Raw genomic sequence first — 22043 nt, 5'->3', positions numbered from 1 at the left:
AACTACTGTTTTTGTGCGACGGGCGCAGAAATTACACGTTGGTAAATAGTTACTACATTTCCCATAAGCACTCTGTCGATTGAAACTACTCAAGACAACATGGCGGGTATGTGAATATTCAGTCATCTTTCGCACATCTATCTAGTAATCTAAGTTGTATCTGCACCTCTGGATAGCATCATTACACACTTTATAGATTTGAAATGACTCAAACTAGGTCTCAGAGTGATTTTAACACATTGATATCAAATCAAAATAAGAGGAAAAACGTGACCTTGGATGTGTTGGTAACGGTGGCTAATGCTAGCTGACCATAGGTTGATTGTAACCTCCCGTTGTTGTTGTTTTGTTTTCCCGCAGCAATCGGAGCGTTTCTGAAGAATGCATGGAACAAGGAGCCTGTTATCTTGGCTTCATGTGCTATTGGACTGCTAGGTTTGTAACCACACTTTTAAATTTGTGTTGCAGAAAAAGAGCACTACACACAACTTACTTTGGAAATGCAATTTAATTACTACACTTCTTCAGAGAACACAGAGACCGTATGAAGTCAAGGAAGAGAGGTCCATGGTGTTTTAGTGACAACTTTTAAGGCACGATCCCCTGTTGTTTTTAATAGAGAGTGGGAACAGCCAGTAGACTCTGTCAGAAAAAGTGACCTACTGGTGATATAGGGATGGAGAAGATCACAGATGTCAGAACATGCCAGGCTCTATACATGAAAAACAAGAAGCTTTACATATACCCTTAACCTGACGAGAAGCCATAATAATAAAGATAACAATGGTTGTGATTTTTTTTAAGTGCTTTCAAGAGCCAGTAAATTGATTTTAAATTAAAGCAATTTACTATAGAATGGGAGTAAGGTCTGTCTTTCTGTGTGGTATTTTTTTTCTTAATTTTAATTGTTTGGGACCTTGACAAGTATATAAAAAAATAAGTTTGTCCATTACAAGTGTAATTGATACACTGTATGTAAAGTTAATAACAACTTGTATTTCCTCAGGTGTTGCTATTCCATTCATTAGCCCCCTCACAAAGTATTCAGGAATGATAAATTCAGCTGTGCCGTACAACTACCCAGGTAAACTATGCTGTCATTGCAAGATGCTACACAAAGCTGACACAAGTGAAACGGCTTCAACAGCTGTATAATCAAATACTAAAGCTTGTTTTCCTTATATCCCAATGTGCAGTCCCTGTGCGAGATGATGGGAACATGCCTGATATCCCTGCCCATCCAGCTGAACCTAAAGGAAACAACTTGGAATGGCTTAAAAACCTATAACTTCACATTCTCACAATCAACGTTTGTGCTGTTCCTTTTGTTTATATGTGTCTGCAGATCGGCTCCACTCCCAGAATAAAGACTATCCATCTAATTCTACTCGTAAGCCTCATTGTTTGGATGGAATACATTCTGCACATTTGGGTTGAATGCATGTATTAGTGCATGACTATTCAGAAACTATTTTCCTATCTAATTGCCTCAGTTTATAAAAGTTTTTTTCCAACCTTTAGTACAACATATTTATGATTTGGACTTTAACTTGAGATTCATCAAAACTGATTTTTACTATACTTTGCCCTACTGAGGTTTCATTTGAATACATAGCTGAAAACTTAAGAGCAAGCCTTAAAGTAACCCAACCTGCAGTGGCATGCAGTCTTTTGTTTCCTTTTTCCTTTACACTCTTATGACAAATGCTGAGTTGGTGGACCAACAGCTTCCACAAATAACTGTAACATCTACATTTTCTGTTAGAAAATCTCACTCAGTATTAAGATTTCTGTTTGATTTTTCAGAGCAGCTCGTGAGAGTTTCGAAACGTAAGCTTCGACACAACCCTGATCCTTAAGAAGAGGCTTAATTTGACAAAGCTGGAATCAGATTATCAATGTCTAAAAATGAATTCCTTGTTTTTTTTATTCCACTTGCATTGTTGCACAGTAACACATGAAACCAGACAGGGTTGATATACAATATATCAACCCTGTCTGTGGATGTGGATTACACATTAATACAGTAAGCCACTGTATGTCATATTATATCCTATAATATAAACATACAGAGTAACAGTGGACAAAGATTTCCTTCATTAAACTTTTATTTCACCACTCGTCAATATTCAGTGTTTCAGATGAAGAGTGTTTTCTTCAGCAGTATTGCTCATCATAACAATATCATTTGCATTTACCAGAGAACAGACTTGACGGTCTTGTTACGCTGCTCAGTATTTTTTTTACATAACGGCTCAAGGAACTCTGTAGAATGGGTGTGCAATAAATATTTCACTTTGGAAGAAGAGTTTTGGACTGTGGTTAGGTTCCTGTTTTTAGTGGAAGCGTTCCTGCAAACCAAGCAGCAACAAACATATTTTTTGCCCATTAGGATTCTGCTGCACTGAAGTAGCCTCATTCGTCCTGAAGTTGCCAGTTGTGACGATGCAGATATTATGCATACACATACAATATCCTGCCGATGTCCATGAATTTCTTGTTATTAAATATTTATAACATTTTAAACTGAATTTCCTACAACATTTCCCACTGAGTTACATATATGTTGTACTACATAAGTTCTCTGTATCGATCATTTCTACACCCTAACATTTGCACACTTTATTCATGCACTCTGAGAGCAAAATTATTTGTTATACAATATTTTTCACTGTCTCACCTGCCTCCAACATCAGCTCATGTTTAAATCTATTTAAGATTTCATGGATCAAAAATACTGGCCAGTAACAGCAACCTGTTCCTCAAAAGATTGAAATCTAGATTAATGAGTCCTCTCGGGTTAAAATACATTCAGACCTGTGCAGGTGAATTATACTGTATGACAGTCTGTATTTTCACATTGTCATTGTTTAGGTCGGAAGTTTCCGCAGCTTTAAAAAAGTCAAAATGTTCTACCAAAGTGAAATATCCCTATAAAAAGAAGTCAAATAAAAGTCATACAATCACACTTTTTAAGCACTACTTACAAACATTGATAAGCGTTAGCTCTATAATTTTGCTTTCACATTTATTAATGATGCCATAATACTCAAAGTAATATTTATGCTGTTAGAGAGTATTAACTACAGCCCCTTGTGGGTGATATCTTGAATCTTCAAGGTGCTAAAAGATCACAGAAAACAAGTTCAAGTCAATTGCAACAAGAACATAAACCATGTCAGTTTGCACAGATACAAAGTTTCACCTGTAAAACACAGTTTTCTAGACTACAGAGCTACAAGATTTTACCTTGGATATCTCTAGTTTTAGTTTACCATAAACACTTTCTTAGACGTTTGTCAACTTCCAGTTAGGCGTTCTTCATAACTTTCATAGATAAGTTTCCCCATTGAAAACTTAATCGTATCGTCCATCTTGGCTTTTACATATCTCTCAAATTTAGCTCAGTCTGCTTGGTAACCATACATACTACAAACCAACTAGCCTGGATGTTGTCTAGCTTTAGATTTGGGACTGTAAAGGAATCAAGATGACATCCAATCCAAAAACTTGGCACACAAATCTCACATTCTTACGCTTGGAACCCTCCATGACTTTCTAAAATAAAACACTTCTTTCAATTATGACACCATCCAAATGTTCAACTCTTTTCACAGATTGTGTCTCTGAAGCTCATAAGCTTTTCTGTTTCATTTTTTTGTCGGACTCTCTGTTCTTCTCTTTGTTAAATTAAAGTATTCCACTGAGAAACATTTTTTTACAATGTATTTTAAGTCCAGGTAAAGAGTTAAACTAATCCAAAAAGCTACATTCATAAATCAGTTATATGTTACTTTACAGCAGTGGAATGTGTCGTGTTCCCTGGACTTGAACACTTGAACAGCATCACCCATGAATTACACAAAAACAATTCACTTTGCCAATTTCATTCAAATTAACCAAGTCTCTCTTGACCAAACAATCACGTTTTAAAATAATAAAAGACACTTAAATACATTAAAAAATGGACCTTCATTGAATCCAAGAAAAATGCACAAATCTGGGAGTTTAAAAAAAAACATGGTAATAGCACTTTAAGAGTAGGAGCCTGTCCTCTTCTCATTACACTTGTGAAAGTGAAGGTTCTCAACTTGCTATTATGAGCCAGTCCCTAGATCAGAGGATTCTCTGTATATGGCACAAAAAACAACCAATAAAAGTACAATAAAAGGTTAAATCAAGAAAAATAATACCCCGTAAAACAGTCAGAGAAATGAAATGCATCTTTCACAGGCCATGAGCCCTAAACTGTTAGTTATTCTGGACGACCAAGATACAGTATGTCAACCTCAGAACGCTAAGCTCAGTACAGCCACACACTGTTTAAAAAAAACTAGCTTATATATATTTTAATGCTCACTTTTCAAATATTATAGTGGTAGTGGCTTTTTTGTATTAACTGCTTTCAATTGTGTAGGAACCCTAATCATAACAGAGCACACATGAACCTTTTGTACTTTGATTTAAAAACTTCTTCCTGCAACTTCACACAATTCGCAATCTGGATTTTTTTTTTTTTTGCCAAAAGAAGAACCTCCAAAGTAAAGTAAAAGCACAATTTAAAAGGATCAACATGAAATGATTGGCTGTTTCCAGGATTCAACCTGAGGTCTGATGGACAGACAAACCACAGACAACAGGATGCTGCTGAAGCTAATGTGGGAATAATAGGCTACTCTTAGCTCTTACTCAATAATGGGAGCTGAGCGATCATTGGTGACAGTTCTTCTGAGTCGGACGTGAGCAAACGGATTGAGCCTGAAAGGAGGAAATAATACAAATGTAAAGGTATAACAGTCATCATACAACACAAATCAAGACTAAGAGTCCACAGGCATGCTAGCAGCATGTACAGTGTACAGTATAAGCTTAATGTTAACGTAAGCATGCTAACCTGCTCACACGCACAATGCTACCATGCATGTGTTGAGCATCCATTATTAGGCAGCTATTTGGTGATAGTGTTAGGTTAAAGTTCAGGGGCCACACACAGTTTTTAGTCGAGTAATGTGAAAAGTAAAGAAGTAAACTTTGAAAATATAAAATTGGTGGAATGCCCCTTTTAATGACACACAGAGCACCTTTAAATAAAGTAAAAGTTACCTGGTTGGGGATGGTGGTGGAGAGGCCAGATCTGCAGTGATCTGTAACGTTAAGAAGAGATAATATAACCAAAGATATCCTGATGAATATCCTTGCATTCACATTGACACTTGACTTCCTCCCAGAGATCTCATGTTTCAGACCTTGTGGCTGTCAGCCATGCTGTAGGGGCGCGGACGGAAGGTGCTGACCCTCTGCGGAGGAAGGGAGCGCTCCTCCTCTGATTCGGGGGTGAGGGCTGGGAACCCTGGAGACACCAGCTTGTCGAGCTGGCCAGTACTGGTGCTGTTAGCCTTTGATAAGAAGAGGGAGCTAAAGGGAAAATATCATAAACAGAGAGGAAAGAACATACAAGGAAAAAGGAGACAAAAAGGAAACGCGATGAGAAACGAAAGACGTTAGTTTTGCTTGAATTCATCAACAAAGCTGTTGGTGTTGGAGTCCATTATGACCATATGTGCTGGGAAAGGGAGGTGGAAAGACTGAGGGAGCTAACAGTAAGTATCCTTCAGCTGCTTGGCCCCTGTGCACTGTCGGTGTGTTGGGCATGAACAATATTTTGATTTATTAAGAATACAGATGGAAAGGGAAAGGGGGTCATGTAAGTTTTTTCAACAGGAAAATGACTTTATTATGCTTTCTGTGAATCAACCAATGTTATAATTTCCTACTTTTTAAATTATCGCTGATATACCAAGAAGTAAAACAAGTAAAAGGGAAGTGAAGCACACAGTTCAGAAACTAACAGTGACAGAGTTGTGACAACCAGTTGTGACAATCAGTGACAACCTTTAGAACCTGCAGTTTTCTTTGTTTGTTCTTCTCTGACTTACCTCTCGAGGTGATCCATCTTACTGTGGTGTGGCTGAGTGTAGGAGAAAGGGAACCAGCCTTTCCTGTTAAGGAAAATGTAATGAGAAAAAAATAGCTTGAAATTCATGCAGCAAGACAGTGCCATGAGGATAAGTTTCTATGAATGGATGAAGTAAGAAATAAAAAGCTGTTGTACAAGAGCATCATGAAGATAAAGGGTGAGTCCCTGACTTCTTCTTGTTATCATGACGTCTGAAAAATAATCTTGACACTTTGATTGTGTTTGAGAGCCCTTACATATGGAGAACCAGACCTGCCTTAATCAAAACATGAATATAGAAATAAATAAATGACTCGTAAATAAATTAGTATGCCAATAAATAGAAAAAAACGTCATTTAAAATAGGCATGAATGCCAAACTTATTTATTTCTGTTTGCTTCTTACATGTCTGCACGCAGTCTGTCTAATAATGCAAATGAGGGGATTGGTTAACTTTAAATTTTATTTTGGTGCATTTAATGTCAAAGAAATTAGTTAATTGAGGGGGCGGAGTTTGACTGGCAATGGAGTAGGACGTGTTTGACTTGAGCTCCCGCCGAACTGCTGCTATTTTAAGTTATTTCGCGCTTTACATTACTAAAACTTTGGTGATTCTGCTCTGAACCAAGAAAAGTGTCTATATGTGAGGCAATGGCTGAAAAACTACGCAAATATCAGTACGACGGATCACGCGATACTAGGCCTACACCGCCCCGACACCGAGTTCCACCGTCACCCGATCTCGAGCGACTCCACCCGCTTCAACCAGCCCAGAGAAGATGGACGCTGTAGCCTTGAAATCCGACATTCTTCGCTCGCTAAAGGCGGACATATCGGCGGTGATTAAATCCGAACTGAAAAATGCGCTCGCCGAGGACTTCAACGCCCTCAAAACCGAAATTCAAGCGGTTAAGTTGGAAATAATAAACAACACAGCAGCGATCCATTCTGAGATGGACAAAATGAAGGCTACTATCAAGGATGTGGAAGGCGGGCTATCAACGTGGTCGGACGAGTTGACAACTTTGCAGTATGTGGTCGCTGACTTGAAAACAGAGGTGGCTGGGCTAAAAGGCAAATGCGAAGACATGGAGGGAAGAATGCGGCGATGCAACATTAGAATTCTGGGAGTAGCTGAGACGGATGGATCAAGCTCTACTGTGTCGGTGTCGAGGCTGCTGAGAGAAACACTACAGCTGGATAAGGATGTGCTTGTGGACCTCTCGCATAGAAGCCTGGGTCCAAGAAGACCAGATGGGAAACCACGCGCCATCGTAGCTAAACTCCACTACTATCAAGAATGTGTCGATGTGCTGAGCCGTGCGCGCTCTCAAGCTCCGCTGAGATTCAACGGGGACTCGATCGCCATATTTCCAGACTATACTGCAAGCGTCGCCAAGGCCAGGGCTGCGTTCACGGAGGTTCGGAAATTGCTGCACAAACGCGAGGGCGTCCGGTTCGGCATCTTATTCCCAGCCCGACTACGCATCACACATGACGGTAGAGAAAAAGAATTCACCGATGCAGAAAAAGCGATGGGCTACGTTAAAAAGAACATTATCTCTACAGAGGCCTGAAAGTTATTGAATGACTGAGCTTTATTTAGGCTACGTTATTCCAACTTAAAACCTACCCCAATGGAGCAATACTTATTTTGTTCACATTATCTTCAGATGCTGTCATGTGGGGTTGGTCATCCTCAGTCATGGGTAAGTGATGCTCTGACTCATTTCAAGGGCAACTTTATGTGGACAATATTTTCCTAAATTGTGTTGCTGTAAATATTGATCGTACCAGGTCTACCTTATTACACACAGACTACTTTAATGTACTGTAAGGACTTCCTCTCATCTTATTTTCTTGTATAGTCTGTTTTGATAAACAGTAGCCTACAGCCTATTGGTTGCCCTTTGTTATGAGCTTGTGATGCTCTGTTACTTTTTATGAGAGGCGTACAATATGCATCTTAAGGTGTAATTGCTTTTGTCATTGTCTTCAGACTAATTTTCTTTTTCTTTATGTTTTATTTTTATTTAAGAGCAGAATTTGATTTAATATCACAATGCGCTATTTGAGTTACTCCCATATAAGGGGGTTCGGCGGGAGCCCGAGCGGTTTGCTCTTTAGTGTCCCATACACAAGCACTAAATGTGTGGATTTGTTTTGAAGGGGTATTGTACTCACCATGTTCTTGTAGGTGTAAAGGGGGGTGGGGGATGTTACCAGACTTTTTTATTTACCAGACTTACCCTGTCAGGTGTCCGTTTTATATGTCATTGCTGTCATGTTGTGGCATTTATAGGTTTCAGATGTATGACTTTTTCCCCTAAATATGACTGACAACTATAATTCCAGAGGGTTGGATGGCTGCTCAGTCAACTTTGTGAGTTGGAATGTTAAATCACTCAACCATCCAGTGAAACGTAAAAAAGTACTTTCACATTTGAAACAGCTCAATGTTGATATCGCATTCCTTCAGGAGACACATTTACTTACAGTGGATCATTTTCGGCTGAAAGGGAGTTGGGCAGGACAATTTTATCACTCCAATTTCCATTCCAAAGCTAGAGGGGCAGCCATACTTATTAATAGAAACACACCATTTACTATGACTAGTGTAGAGGCTGACCCCTTGGGGCGATATGTTATTGTAGTGGGACAACTTTACTCTTTACCAGTTATCTTGGCCAATATATATGCGCCAAACTGGGACAACCCTGGGTTTTTTTCAAACATTTTTTCACGTCTACCAAATATGTCATCGCACCACCTTATTCTTGGTGGTGACACAAATTGTACACTTTCCCCGGTATTAGATCGTAGTTCATCCAAAAAGGCATCCCTGTCTAAATCAGCGCGTTCAATTAAAGTATTTCTTAAATCATATGGCGTTGCTGACGTGTGGCGATTTCGCAATCCTACCTCCAGAGAATACTCTTTTTTCTCCCCCGTTCATAAGAGTTACTCCCGTATAGATAATTTTTTCCTTGATAAAAGACTTCTTCCTCTCGTAACCAAGTGTGATTACAAAACAATAGTTATTTCAGATCATGGTCCTCTAGCTATGGAAATACGTATCCCTAATACACAGTCCATTTACCGTCCCTGGAGACTTAATTCTCTGCTTTTATCAGAAGAAGCTTTTACTTAATTCATATCCTCTGAGATTGCATCATTCCTGGAGATTAACCAAACACCAGGAATGTCTTCTTTAACTGTATGGGAGTCACTAAAAGCATATTTACGGGGCCAGATAATCTCATATTGCGCAATCAAGAAAAAGAAAAACACTGCACGCCTTAAAGAGCTGACAGATGATATTCTTAAATTAGACAGACTATATAGCCATATGCCCTGTGCCGAGACAATGAAAAAGCGTATATTTTTGCAGACCGAGTTTGATCTCCTGTCTACACGGCAGGCCGAATACCTTATCTCTAAATCGCGGCATGGATCCTATGAGCATGGGGAAAAGGCTGGGAGAATACTTGCTCATCAGTTGAAGCAAAGAACTGCCAATCAGACCATTCCTGCTATTAATGATGAGCAGGGCTTAAAAAATACCGATAGCCAAAAAATTAATTCTTGTTTTCAAACTTTTTACCAGTCACTGTACACCTCCGACTCTAGTGCAGAGCCTTCCTCGTTGGAAGATTTTTTTGAAAATGTACATGTCCCCTCCATTAACCCTGAGGTGGCTGATCAATTGGAGGAGGACCTCTCAACTGAGGAGATAACATTAGCAATTAGATCAATGCAAGGTGGCAAATCACCGGGGCCGGACGGTTTCCCCACAGACTTCTTTAAAAAATTCTCAAAACAGCTCTCCCCTTTATTGTTAAAAGTATTTGAAGAATCTCTTTCATTGAAATCCCTACCACCAACCATGCGACAGGCAGTTATCTCTTTAATCCTTAAAACAGACAAGAACCCTCTCGAGTGCGGCTCATTCCGTCCAATCTCCCTTCTTAACACTGATGCCAAAGTTCTTGCTAAGGTCCTCGCGCGCCGTTTGGAGGAAGTTCTGCCCTCTGTCATATCACCTGACCAAACAGGCTTTATTAAAAATCGGTATTCCTTCTCTAACATCAGACGACTTATGAATATTCTTTATAGCCCTTCTCCACCCGGTGAGCTAGAGGTAGTGCTTTCATTAGATGCTGAAAAGGCTTTCGACCGGGTGGAGTGGGACTATCTGTTTAGCACATTGAAGAGATTTGGATTTGGCCATAAGCTTATATCATGGGTCAGACTTTTATATACGTCTCCGTTGGCGGCTGTGCGCACTAACAATAATGTATCCACTTACTTTGAGCTACAACGCGGCACAAGACAGGGATGCCATTTGTCCCCATTGCTATTTGCAGTTGCAATGGAACCACTTGCTTTAGCTCTCAGACAAAATGTAGACATTAAAGGAATCCAGCGCGCAGGGCTGGAACACAAAGTTTCACTTTATGCTGACGACATGTTATTGTACATGTCTCAACCCCTCTCAAGTCTCCCAAAACTAATGACTTTACTTACAGAATTTGGAAACATTTCTGGCTACAAAGTCAATATTCAGAAAAGTGAACTCATGCCTATTGGTGATGGAGCTAGTCGGATGTCTCGGCTCAATTCCCTTTAAAGTTAGCCCTAAAAAATGTAAGTACCTTGGGGTATGGGTCACACATAACCATAAAGATCTATATGTGGCTAATTATCAACCTTTATTAGCTAATCTAAAACAAGACTTTGAGCGCTGGGACCATCTGCCTCTCTCTTTGGGTGGAAGAATCAATGCGGTAAAGATGAATGTGCTGCCTAAGTTTTTGTATATTTTTCAATGTCTTCCGTTTTTTTTAACAAAATCTTTCTTTTCCAAACTGAATAATCAGATCTCAACCTTTATTTGGAACAAAAAACCACCAAGAATTAAAAGAACTATATTGCAGAGACCTCGTACAATGGGAGGGATGGCACTCCCAAATTGCATGTATTACTATTGGGCGGCCAATAAGAGCATTGCTGTATTGGTTGAGGAGCGACACTACTGCCCCTGCGTGGACAATTCTTGAGAGGGCTTCAGTTGAGTCCACCTCTCTAGCAGCTTTATTGTGTTCCAAACTACCATTCACACAGCCTATTTCTAGCTTCACTTCTAATCCAATTATAACACATTCAATTAAAATCTGGAATCAGGTTAGAAGATCTTTTTCCCTTAAAGATTTATCAATGGCTGCACCAATTGCTAAAAATCACATGTTTATGCCATCAATGATGGATGAAGCCTTTGATGCTTGGTCTAGGAAGAGGGTGGTCTCACTGTCTGATCTCTATATCGATGGTAATTTTGCCTCCTTTGAACAGCTGGTACAGAAGTATAACATTCCCAAATCACATTTTTTTAGGTATTTGCAACTTCGGAACTTTGTAGTCTTGAATTCCGATTGCTTCCCATCGTGCCCTCCCAGCTCGCTGTTAGATTTAATTTTCAACTGTAAATCGGTAAAAAAAGGGCTATGAGCAGAATCTACGAACAACTCAGTATATACGACTTGACACCATTGGACATACTTAAAAATAAGTGGGAGACGGACTTAGATGAACCTATTTCAGAAGAAATGTGGCACAAAATAATACAGAGAATTTTCTCATCATCCATATGCCTTAGACATGCTGTTATACAATTTAAAATTGTTCATCGTCTGCACTGGTCTAAAGTCAGACTCTCTAAGATTACTGATATAGACCCCACATGTGATCGATGTAGGCAGGATCCCGCCACTCTGCTGCATATGTTCTGGACATGTCCAAGACTTTACATGTATTGGCTTAATATTTTTGAGACCTTCTCTGGGATACTTGGAAAGGTAGTCGAGCCATCCCCACTAATTGCATTGTTCGGTGTAGCCCCCGAAGACGCCTCTCTTAGTAAAAGGGAAGTCAACATGTTGGCCTTCTGTTCGCTTCTAGCTAGGAGGCTGATACTGTTTAAATGGAAAGACCCTATTCCACCGACACATAGTCATTGGATCAGGGAGGTCATGTGCCATCTAAAATTGGAGAAAATCAGATATACAGTTAGAGGGTCTACTGAGAAATTTTATAATATTTGGCAGCCTTTTTTAACTTTTGTTGAGGGAATGGAAGCTGACAATATGACAATGTAAACAATTTAATTTGTATAATTTCTATTCATTTTTTTTTGTATTTTTCTTTACGGATGTCTGGTTATGTAATATTTGTATGCATATGTCTGGTATCTGGGGGGGTGGGGAGGGTTGTTTGAGTTTGTTTCTCTGTAAAATGTAAAAACCAATAAAAATACCTTGATCAAAAAAAAGAAATTAGTTAATTGAGAAATGTATTTATTCCTACTTTTAATTTTGATTAAGGCAAGTATAATCCTCCGTTCTTAAGTTATACAGAGCACATTGTGCTTCACATTTCAGCAGTTTCTACCCCTGCCTGCGATTTTCAAAACATACCGCCCAGTTCGTTCATTTTGACCATAGTGCCACCCGTCTCTGGACTCAGAGATGAGCAGGCTGATGTTGTCACCAACCAGGAAGGGCAGTAAGCACGCCCCACCACCTCCACCGCCCTCTGATGCTCCAGGAGTGTGAGCGAACAGGGCCTCCACACGAGTAGGGGAAGATAAAGGCAGCATCCTGGGCAAACTGCAGCCTAGGTTTAGAAGAAAATGTAGAGTAAAAGTTTGAATCCTTAAGCCTTTTAATAAATGGCTTAATCAAAGAGCTACAGGTCACAAACTGAACAGCTCTAACTGATTACTAAGTCCTTTAAATGTGCTTGATTGTTTTTTATTATATTTTTTTGTACAAAATTCCTAATCAAAACATTGGTCATTTGTTTGGCTGTACTATAAAGAGATGTCTGCCACTCTGTTGTATTTCTTTCAAAGTAGCTGCACACTGAGTGTTTGCATCTCACTTGCTGGTATAATTATTACATTCTCAAGAATTGGTAGGGAGACACTCAGTACGTCTCGTATCACATCTTACCCTGGAAGCCGCCCAGCCTCATTTCACTAAGGGGTCTCCTCGGCAGAGGGAGTGTTGCTGTTCCAGACATTTCAGCGGCCTTCTGCACCCAGGGATTATTATATGACGGTGAGGAAGTGTTGCTCCCTCCTGGTCCCACCTGTTGGTGCAGTAGCTGCACAGGAGTCATGGCCCTGGAGAGAGGGGCGCTGTGGGGCAGCGGAGGACTGTGAGGAGCACTGTGAGAGATGGGGAGGGTCATGCCCAGCAAAGAGCCGCATGCCGGGGAGACCTGGCTGAGCGACATCACCGTGGAGGGGATGAGGCTCGGGGAGAGGTTGGATGTGTTGGAGGCCAGGAGGAGAGAGCTCTGCTGGGCCGAGCTGCTGGACGTAGGGGGGTTGGATCCAGCAGCAGGGCTGGAGCCGTCGCTGGCGCTGCCGTCAGGGAGCGGGTTGGCTGATGCACTGAGGGGCGTACTCGTGTGCTGAGGAGACGCACCTCGTGATGAACCTCCAGCCGTCCCTCCAGTGGACAGAGAGCCAAACGTATGCGAAGAGCCCAGAGGAGGACAGGCTTCACTCTCGGTGGAAGAGGGGAGCGAACGCTGCTGCTGAGAGCGACTGGAGTCTCCATTCAACAGAGGAGGGACTTCTTGAACAGACAGCCTCTGAAAATCCAAAGACAGATACTGTTAACTACTAATAAAAAGTCACTGTTGAATCTCTATTTCTGTAAAAGTCTATCAAAGTTTTCAACCTTGTTGAATATGCAGGTACCAGAGGCGTGGAATCAACTTTGACTTGAGTCCGACTTGAGTCAAGAATGTAATGACTTAAAAACCGGCTCGGCAAAATAAAATAAAAATGAGTCGCTTTGAGTTTGATGTTTACACCAATGCCACTTTTCATAGCCAAGACTTGAGCGTTACTTGTGACTTGTTAATCGATGACTTTGTTCCACCTTTTCCAGGAACAACTAATAACAGGCTTGTTTTGTGCTTGACCACCACCATGCATGTTTGAGTTTATCCAGTGAGATATTTGAATGGGTTTTTAAATTATCAACCCACAATGTTATACTTCTTTGGCTGTGAATTGCAACTTCTCAAAATGCTGAACTAAAACCAGTAAGTAAACATTTGAGCCAGTGTAAACAAAGACAACCTGACCTGTTCTGGCTGAGCAGAGCCGATCTTGGTGTGACGGAGGGCCTCAGCTATCCCAGCAGCCCCTGAGCTCTGAGGCGCAGTGTGACGCAGCAGATTCAGGGCTCGCTCGGGGAGTTTTGTGGGCTGAGAACATGACTGCTGCCAAGATGACAGTTTCTGTGAAAGGAGCTCTCGCACCTGGATTGTGTTCAGAAGACCCAAAAGAGAAAAAAATACAAAACTGTTTAAGGATAAGGCTGGTTTTAAATTGTTTTCCCCAATCGTCAAATAATCCCTTAAAGACAATATATTATAATGCCTTTCATTTGGGGATATAAAGCACATAGGATCTCAAAAGCCCATCTTCAGAAACCCAGGGAGCATGGCGGACTGGGGTTACCATGTTTTTTACATTATTACTGGGCTGCCAATACTAGAGTGATGGTGTATTGGCAATTTACATATGGAAATGGCATTAGACCTGATCTGCCCCCCTGGTTGGCAATTGAAAAAAGCTTGGCCCCAAAAACTTCTCTCACTGCCCTCCTTTTCTCTTCTCCCAGACCGCCTGCCTCCTTTAGAGGAGACCACTTTACCTTGTCCAACGGTCAGAGAATTTGGAACTAAATTAGGAAGGCCTGTGAACTATCGAGCACGACCATACATGCCCCCAATCTGGCAAAACCATGCCTTCCCCCCATCTTTCACAGATTCAGCATTCAGAGATTGGAGTCGGAAGGGAATAGTAACAGTTGAGGACCTTTATATAAATGGTCACTTTGCTTCATTTGATCAGTTAGTATCAAAGTTGTCACTGTCTAAAGCTCAATTCTTCAGGTATCTACAGTTAAGGAATTATGTCAGACAGAATATACCATCCTTTGAATCCCTGCCCGCAGATGACTCATTGTCCAACATTTTACTGGGCTCACCAGAAGCTAAAAACCTGATTTCATCTTTTGTGGGAATATTTTTAGACCGGCAGGACAAATCTACTTTAAAAATAAAGCAAGCCTGGGAAAAAGACTTAAACATTGGAATAGCTGACCATGTCTGGGAGGGAGCGCTAAAATGTTTTAAATGTGTCTTTAACGCCTGATCCGGAAACCGCCCTGTTCGGACATTCCACAGCCCTAGAAAAATTGGACCACAATGCACGCATAATCATGGTGTATGGCATGGTTATTGCCAAAAGATGTATCCTGAGGCTGTGGAAGCCCGACTTGGCCCCCCAATATGAAACCTGGCTCAGGGAAATGGTGGGCATTCTACATGTGGAAAGGCTATGACATGAGCTGTCAGGTCACCCCCATAAATTCCCCGCTATATGGGGCCCAGTGCTGCGGCACTTAGGGAACCAAAAGGTGTGAGGTTTGCCCCAGTTTTGTTTTTGGTTTAGCTTTGTTTTGTTTCTTGTGTACTTATAGCTTATTTTCTTAATAATTTTGTCTTAGTTATTTATTTAACTTTTTTTCTGTATTCCTTGTCTGTTTATGTGAGGGAGGGGGGAGAGGGAGGGGAGAGGCGGTTGGGTGTTGTGTATGTATTGTATGTGTTTACTTATTCTGTTTTTTTTGTCCATATGTAAAAACAACATAAAACCACTAAAATAAAAGTTTTAAAAAAAAAGACAAAAATATGTACAATGCATTGGTCAAACGCTCTCAGCCCAAAGCCTATTCATTCCTACTGAAAATACGTCTCAAACATTTATCTCTTTACTAATTTACAAAAAAAGGCACAGTAATTCAGTAAAATTAAACAACTGGACACTATAGTTTCGTTAAAATAATTCAAACAGGAGAAATATTTTCAGGTTCGGATTAACACACACTCTAGGTGCGAGTCGGTATTTAAAGCAGCAGGACTGTGCATGTGGGATCGACCCAAAATGTACTACAGTACCCATGTTCATTGAAGCAGTTAACAGTCTGGTTCACTAATGTGTTTATAGAAGGTTTTGGAAAACAATAGTACAATAATACGTTATTTCACAAATTAATTCTTAATTTAAGTGTTTTATTGGGACTTGATTGCTTTAAGAAAAATATTTAATATGTTATTTTATAATCTGAACAGCGAGACCAACAACCAAACATGTCTGGATTTCAATATCTCAGCGTGAGAAAGATGATTTGTTTTCAATAATTGTGAACGGCTCACCTTGGAGTGGTAGTTGATGAGCAGTTTGGTGACAGAACACTGTCGGTCAACCAGGAAGCAATAGCGTCTCCTTTCCTCGGTGAGTGCAGACTTGTAACCAGTGGCGACTAGTGCGTCCAGCTCGCCTTGGCGACGACTCATCAATTCCACAAACTGAAGAAAAAAAGTGAGAAAGACTTCAAGCACTGTGCTGCATTTATCCAAAGACAGAGTGACCTTTTAAAGCACATTGTTAGGAGAGAATATGTGACATCACATCCTGCCTGGTGCACTGTGATAAAAATCCAAATAATGAACCCCTTTGCCACCGGTGACCTTTCTCCCAACACAACCCTCCCCCACATCTTATATCATTCATATTTCTACCAGGAAAATCTTGTGCACTAAGTTGCTTGTTTTTTCTAAAAAAAAGAAAGAAAGAAAAAATCAGCTGAGGCAGATTTCTCTTTAATCTCATTCCTGGCGGCCTATTGCTCAAACAAATACACAACTCTTTCTGCTCTGTAATCTGCTGTTATGCTGAGTGAGATGTCCAAGATCCATGTGTTTTGGGTCACTCCTTTCAACTCACATGTTTACATTTAGTGCTTGCTACTGTATTTTTGTCAACATTGGACCTTAATTACCTGCATCTCTCTGTCTCCATATTTGTTGGGGTGACGGCTGCCCTGGCTCTTTCTGCGGAGTTTCTTCAGCTGGGACTGGCAGCGCTCGATGGACTCAGATTTAGACCTCCGCTCACTCTGATACTTCTTCAGGGTGGCCTGTGAGGAAGTCAGACGATTTGGTTGAATAAGTGTTGGATTGAAAAAAAGTCAAGCTTAGTCAAATAAATTCTACTAAACGTTTTAAACAAAGCACAAATACTGCTTTTCTCACAATTTGTTTGAAAGGGAATATAAGTTACTGAGCGTGGGGACGTTTGGGTCGACATATCAACTTACTGTGAGGTATTTAATATCCAGTTCCAGCTTCTGCTCCAACTGGGCGAGCAGCTCGGAGTGAAACAGCTTCAACTGTTGGCCAAAAGAGTCATGTGTCCCACTTCAAACCAGGTTTACAGACACTGCAATGTCCACACGAAAGGCTTCCACAAGATCCATCAAGAGTATATTGAAACTATTACAGGCTCAAATAATATTTTCTTATAAGTATAAAAGTGGACACTTAATTAGATTTTACATAATTTAGACATTATATAACATTTTGAAATGGTTGCTAGTAAAAACTCCAAAACATTAAAAAATCTGTGCATGTTTAATGCCACAATATGTTGATGACATGTAATTATTTGTGTATAGCGAACAGAGCAAGGTCTTACCACATCTTCCAACTGCACCTGGATCTGTCTGTGTACCTCTGCCATCTGAAACAGTGTGTCTCCTGTGAGGATATACAATCATAATATATGATTTATGATCAAATAATCAGCTGCTTTTATTAGATGCAGTAAATCTATGCAGGAACAATACAATCTGTGCTCTTAATAATGGCCGTTCTTAACAGCGTCAACAACACCAAAAGCATGTGCAGGACAACAACCCACACGGACAACGCATGAGTGAAAACGTTGTAAAACTGCTGTTTTCACACAATTTCTCATTTACAAAGCGGCGGTCAGCTGTGAGCCCCTCCCTGGGCCACACAGCGCTGTAGTATGTGGTGGCTGGCATCTCGCCCTCCGACTCTCCTGCCTGCCTCCCCCGCTGTTTTCAGCATTACAATGAGATCATGTGGTGTTGTTAATCTCCCAACAATGACCCCACTCTCTCCCTTTTCCCTGTGTTCTCGCTCCTTCTCTCTCTCTCTCTACATTTCCTCATTCCCTCTCGTCTTCTTCTCTTCCCTCGCCGACGCATGCAGCAGACTACTTTACCGGCTTCTGTCCAGCTGCCACGTCGACTCTCTTTGGTTTTTTATTATGTTGCCATCACACATTTTAGTTTGATTTCCTCCTCAAACCTTAAAGGCCTTCTCATACTAGCCGCCCACTCACCCAGCTCTTTGGAGCCTTGGCTGTCACTTGCCAGTTCTCCGAGTTTCACTAGAGCGTCGAAGTACCCTTTGGCAGCCAAAGTTACTCCTGAAAGAAGAGAGTAGGTTCTGGTTAGGGGGGAAACATGCTGCTGCTTCTGTGATTCATCTTCAGCTTTGAGTTTCCCTTCACCGGATAGGAGGACACATTTAAAGTCCAGTGTTTGACTTACCTGTCAGGGCTTTCTCATAGTGTTTCCCCATGGTCACAAAGTTCTTCAAACTGGGGTTGAACTGATCAAGAATCCCCTGTTGGCAATGATTAACAGGACAATTCTTACCATTTTGTGTATGATTGCTTATGTGACAAACAAAATCAAACACAAGGTATATTTACGAGGTTGAATGTTGGGACATGAAGAGACTTGGAATCATACCTTGTAGACATTTTCTGTCATTTTGTTGACCTCTTCGGTTCGAGACATTTTTCTACTCTCTGTTAGCTCCTGCAATTATGTAGGTTTGAACTGTCTTTTCTTTCCGTTGTCCAGGGCACTAGGCTTTAAAGCAGACAGCAATCCCCTACGAGGGAAAATACCAAGAAAAGATACAGTGCAGTCATTTATAGTCTCTTTCCCATGATGTGCAGAGAATCTTCCTCTTTGTGACATGCTGTTAAGGAGTAACTACCAGATTTCACTGCCTCTCAAATCTTCATATTCACTCAAACTTTTCTACTCCGTGATATCTTTGTATGGATTTTTGAAAGTGTGAGATCCAAATCAGCTGGAGGACCTTTAAGGCCACTGAATCTTCCCAACTAATGTTTAGGACAGTCTTGGGTTTCGGCGCCATTATTTTCCCACGACCCTCTTCTGTGTCTTGCCTGCCAGGTTCTACATTATCGCCTCGCAACATTACGACAAGGCAAATATTTCTCCAAGATTTTGTGTGCCAGACGAGTTATGCCATCACAGATAAGAACAATGGGCTTCTCCGAATCGGAGTCACAGGTGTCAGATAAACACGCGACATCAATGTTTCCTCAGCAGATGAGGACAATCAAGGGGATGGGGGGTGAACTTCTCCGGGGGTCAGAGGATTTCCAGTCTGGATTGGAAATGCTTGGTTTTCTCTGTGCAGCCCTTCTTTGTTATCACAGCAAGATTACAACGTTGACCCAGATCAACTAATGCTATATGACACAAGGAAAACATTTCCAGACTCTTGCTCATTAAGACCACCCTGGTGTAGCCTGTAATTTGTGGCCCGGGAGCTACAATAGTCTCATGTTGTTCTGCAGCAAGCTTTTGATTGAGTTTAAAGTGCTTTATAACTTTGTGCATAATTTAAAGGGAAATAAAAGAAGAGAAAGCGTGTGTGTGTGTGTGTGTGTGTGTGTGCGTGTATTCTCTAATTAGTTTGGTTTATCTATCAGAAAATAAAGTGTTGCCTGTTTCAGGATGCAACAGGAACAGGCTGCAGGTGGTTGGGACACTGACAGTCGGTGCATTCATGTGGTTCTGGCCTCTTTAAATGTCTTCACATGGTGGGGAAGTGAACACTAGCATCTAAAAACCATTAATGCCTCTTAAAATTGCAACTGTTACTCGATTAGATGAGCAGTATAAGAAAATAACCTGCAATTATTTTTTTAAGTATTTTTGCAAGTCTTCACACATTTTAAATGTGAGGATTGATGTTTTCATCTGTGTTCAGTATAAAGGCAAACTGAATACATTTTGAGGTTTGGACTGTAAGTCAGACATTTTTCAATATCTTCTGACAGTTCAAAAAGCTGCCTGCAGCCCTAATGCAATTGATTCACAAGCAATGACAGAAGGTGTTTAAAGAATTCATTCAAGACTTACAAATAGAGTTAGTTCGAATCACAACTTAATAATCCTGCAGGTTGGATAATTTTTAAGATATCTTGACCAGTTTTATTCTTCCATTTACTACTTGCATGTTTTTTTAGATGAATACATAGGCCTACATTTATGTTGGAAGCGCTCCACACCATCTCATCTCAAACAACAATTAGGCTACATCAATCACGAGACATTTTACAAAGTAAAATATGCCAAAGATGTATGTAAACATGGATTTCCAAATAAAAGAAAAACTCACTTTGCCTTTTGCCCACACAGTGCAGTTCAACAACAGCTACCTGCTGATTTCCCAAGTCTCAGCTACAACTTCCATTTGTAGACGAGTTAACAAATAATTCAGCTAGGCCTACCTAATAAGAAAAAAAGTAGTTACATACCTTTTCAGATCTCATTGTGGGGAAACGATAATGGCTTCCTGCGCGTCTTTGAGAGTTAAATGAACAGTACACCACCGCCCCCCTTTTCTTCCTATTAGGCTACTTTCCCCCTCCGATAGTTAGTGGGGGGTTGTTAGCAGAGCACTAAATCTCAACTCCCCTCCACCCCTTTTTCACATGACCCACTCTCTCTCACTCTCACTCGCACTCTTTTTCCTTCTTTTCTCTCCCTCTCTCGGCCTCACTTCACTCCCAGAAATCGGGGTCAGATATTTGGTGCCGTTCAGTACCTCTCCTCATTACTGAGCCGATTACCGACATGCCTTCACGCCCGCAAAAAAAAACCCGACCACCGACACAAACCCCCGCTCTGTACAAGCAGCTCCCTGCCGTTGGATGCACACAGTCAGCCTCTCCTTCTGTGTATGCCTCTCCTCTCTCTGTCACTCGGGCAGAATAACAATGAGCCAACGGGACCTCGTCTGAATAGGAGCAGGAGGAGAATAATGACTTGAACTTTTTGAGCCACCGCACAGCACACAGGCCTACATACAACCCGGACCATCAAACATTGTCCTGGTCCCCCATTCTCAGAGGGGGGCAGGGGGAGGAGAAGGCCCCTGGCTGCATGGACCCCTATATGTAATGCTCTATACTGCTGAGAAGATTAAAGAATAGCAATGTAAGAAGTAAATGCTGGAGAGGAGAGTTAAACGTGTTTATATTTAATTAATCAAATACAATATATGATATAGCCTTCCTTGCCAAGGCTGTTACTAAGATTTTGGAGGTAGGCTACTGAGGTCACAAGTATGTCCCACTTTTTATTAACTTTTTTACTTTCAGTTAATGTTACTATCAAAACATAATGTTTCACCACTGTCTCCAATTTATTATATGTTGGAAAAAGTAGTGAAATTGAAATATATTGAGATTTTTTTTAGATACAGTATAGGCCTATACTTATTAAAAAATATTGAGAACATAGACATTCCTTTTCAGCAAATTCGATACCCAACAACACAGAGTAATAGAATAGAACACTTTATCAGATCAACATAAATTAGGTGCATTTTTGAATACGTCACTAATAATAATCAATCATGTAACACTGATAGAATTGAGAAAATTAGTACTTTTGATACTTTTTTTACATTAATTATTCATATTTGAAAGTAAAAAATTACCTCCACCTCAACCAACTACAACCAAAAATCCAGACATCACATCATGTCATCATCAGCATTTTTGTGTTTATCAGTTAAGGTTATACTAACATACTTTTTCATAAGGAACAAATTCCTAAGGGGATCATTAATTGTAACAAAGTATTTTTACAGTGTAGTATTGGTACTTGCCCTTAAGTAAAATCTAAATACTTCCTCACACTTCCAACACAGGTGTCCAACACTGAAGCTGTCCTCCAGTTTCCAGTTTTTTGTCCAGGTGGTGGCGCCAGTGTGACATCACTTCTTCTGCTTGTGACTGAGCCAGACAACCAGCCAGACAACATGAGTGTATAAACCTTTTATATACTATCT

The 22043-nt window shown here is 40.6% G+C and overlaps 2 protein-coding genes across 2 annotated transcripts; one reads left to right on the top strand and one right to left on the bottom strand.

Annotated features, from left to right (window-relative positions):
- Positions 1-88: 88 nt before the first annotated feature.
- On the top strand, positions 89-1383 carry ndufa3 (NADH:ubiquinone oxidoreductase subunit A3). Its single transcript, XM_080038811.1, has 4 exons — positions 89-106; positions 361-435; positions 1007-1084; positions 1197-1383. Exons 1-4 carry the CDS (start codon positions 100-102, stop codon positions 1286-1288), a joined length of 252 nt encoding a protein of 83 aa, XP_079894937.1. The 5' UTR covers positions 89-99; the 3' UTR covers positions 1289-1383.
- A 3271-nt stretch (positions 1384-4654) lies between these two features.
- Positions 4655-20624, bottom strand: LOC307260086 (BAR/IMD domain-containing adapter protein 2). Its single transcript, XM_080040218.1, has 15 exons — positions 20503-20624; positions 18671-18815; positions 18467-18542; positions 18256-18342; positions 17581-17642; positions 17204-17275; positions 16886-17023; positions 16260-16412; positions 14118-14294; positions 12968-13616; positions 12431-12629; positions 5937-5999; positions 5247-5415; positions 5104-5144; positions 4655-4758 (listed from the first exon to the last, which is right to left on the bottom strand). Exons 2-15 carry the CDS (start codon positions 18716-18718, stop codon positions 4686-4688), a joined length of 2007 nt encoding a protein of 668 aa, XP_079896344.1. The 5' UTR covers positions 18719-18815; positions 20503-20624; the 3' UTR covers positions 4655-4685.
- Positions 20625-22043: the final 1419 nt, after the last annotated feature.

The sequence above is a fragment of the Ammodytes marinus genome (genome assembly GCF_949987685.1).
Source record: "Ammodytes marinus genome assembly, chromosome: 13".
NCBI classification, from domain to species: domain Eukaryota; kingdom Metazoa; phylum Chordata; class Actinopteri; order Uranoscopiformes; family Ammodytidae; genus Ammodytes; species Ammodytes marinus.
Note: the sequence above shows the minus strand (reverse complement) of the source record. Positions and strands in the feature narration are given on the sequence as shown.

Coding starts and splice junctions, on each gene's coding strand:
- ndufa3 (XM_080038811.1), top strand. Junction 436..1,006: donor ATGTGCTATTGGACTGCTAG/GTTTGTAACCAC, acceptor GTATTTCCTCAG/GTGTTGCTATTCCATTCATT. Junction 1,085..1,196: donor TGTGCCGTACAACTACCCAG/GTAAACTATGCT, acceptor CCCAATGTGCAG/TCCCTGTGCGAGATGATGGG.
- LOC307260086 (XM_080040218.1), bottom strand. CDS start 18,718: ATGTCTCGAACCGAAGAGGTCAACAAAATGACAGAAAATGTCTACAAG. Junction 14,295..16,259: donor TCATCAACTACCACTCCAAG/GTGAGCCGTTCA, acceptor AACACAATCCAG/GTGCGAGAGCTCCTTTCACA. Junction 13,617..14,117: donor GCTCTGCTCAGCCAGAACAG/GTCAGGTTGTCT, acceptor TTGGATTTTCAG/AGGCTGTCTGTTCAAGAAGT.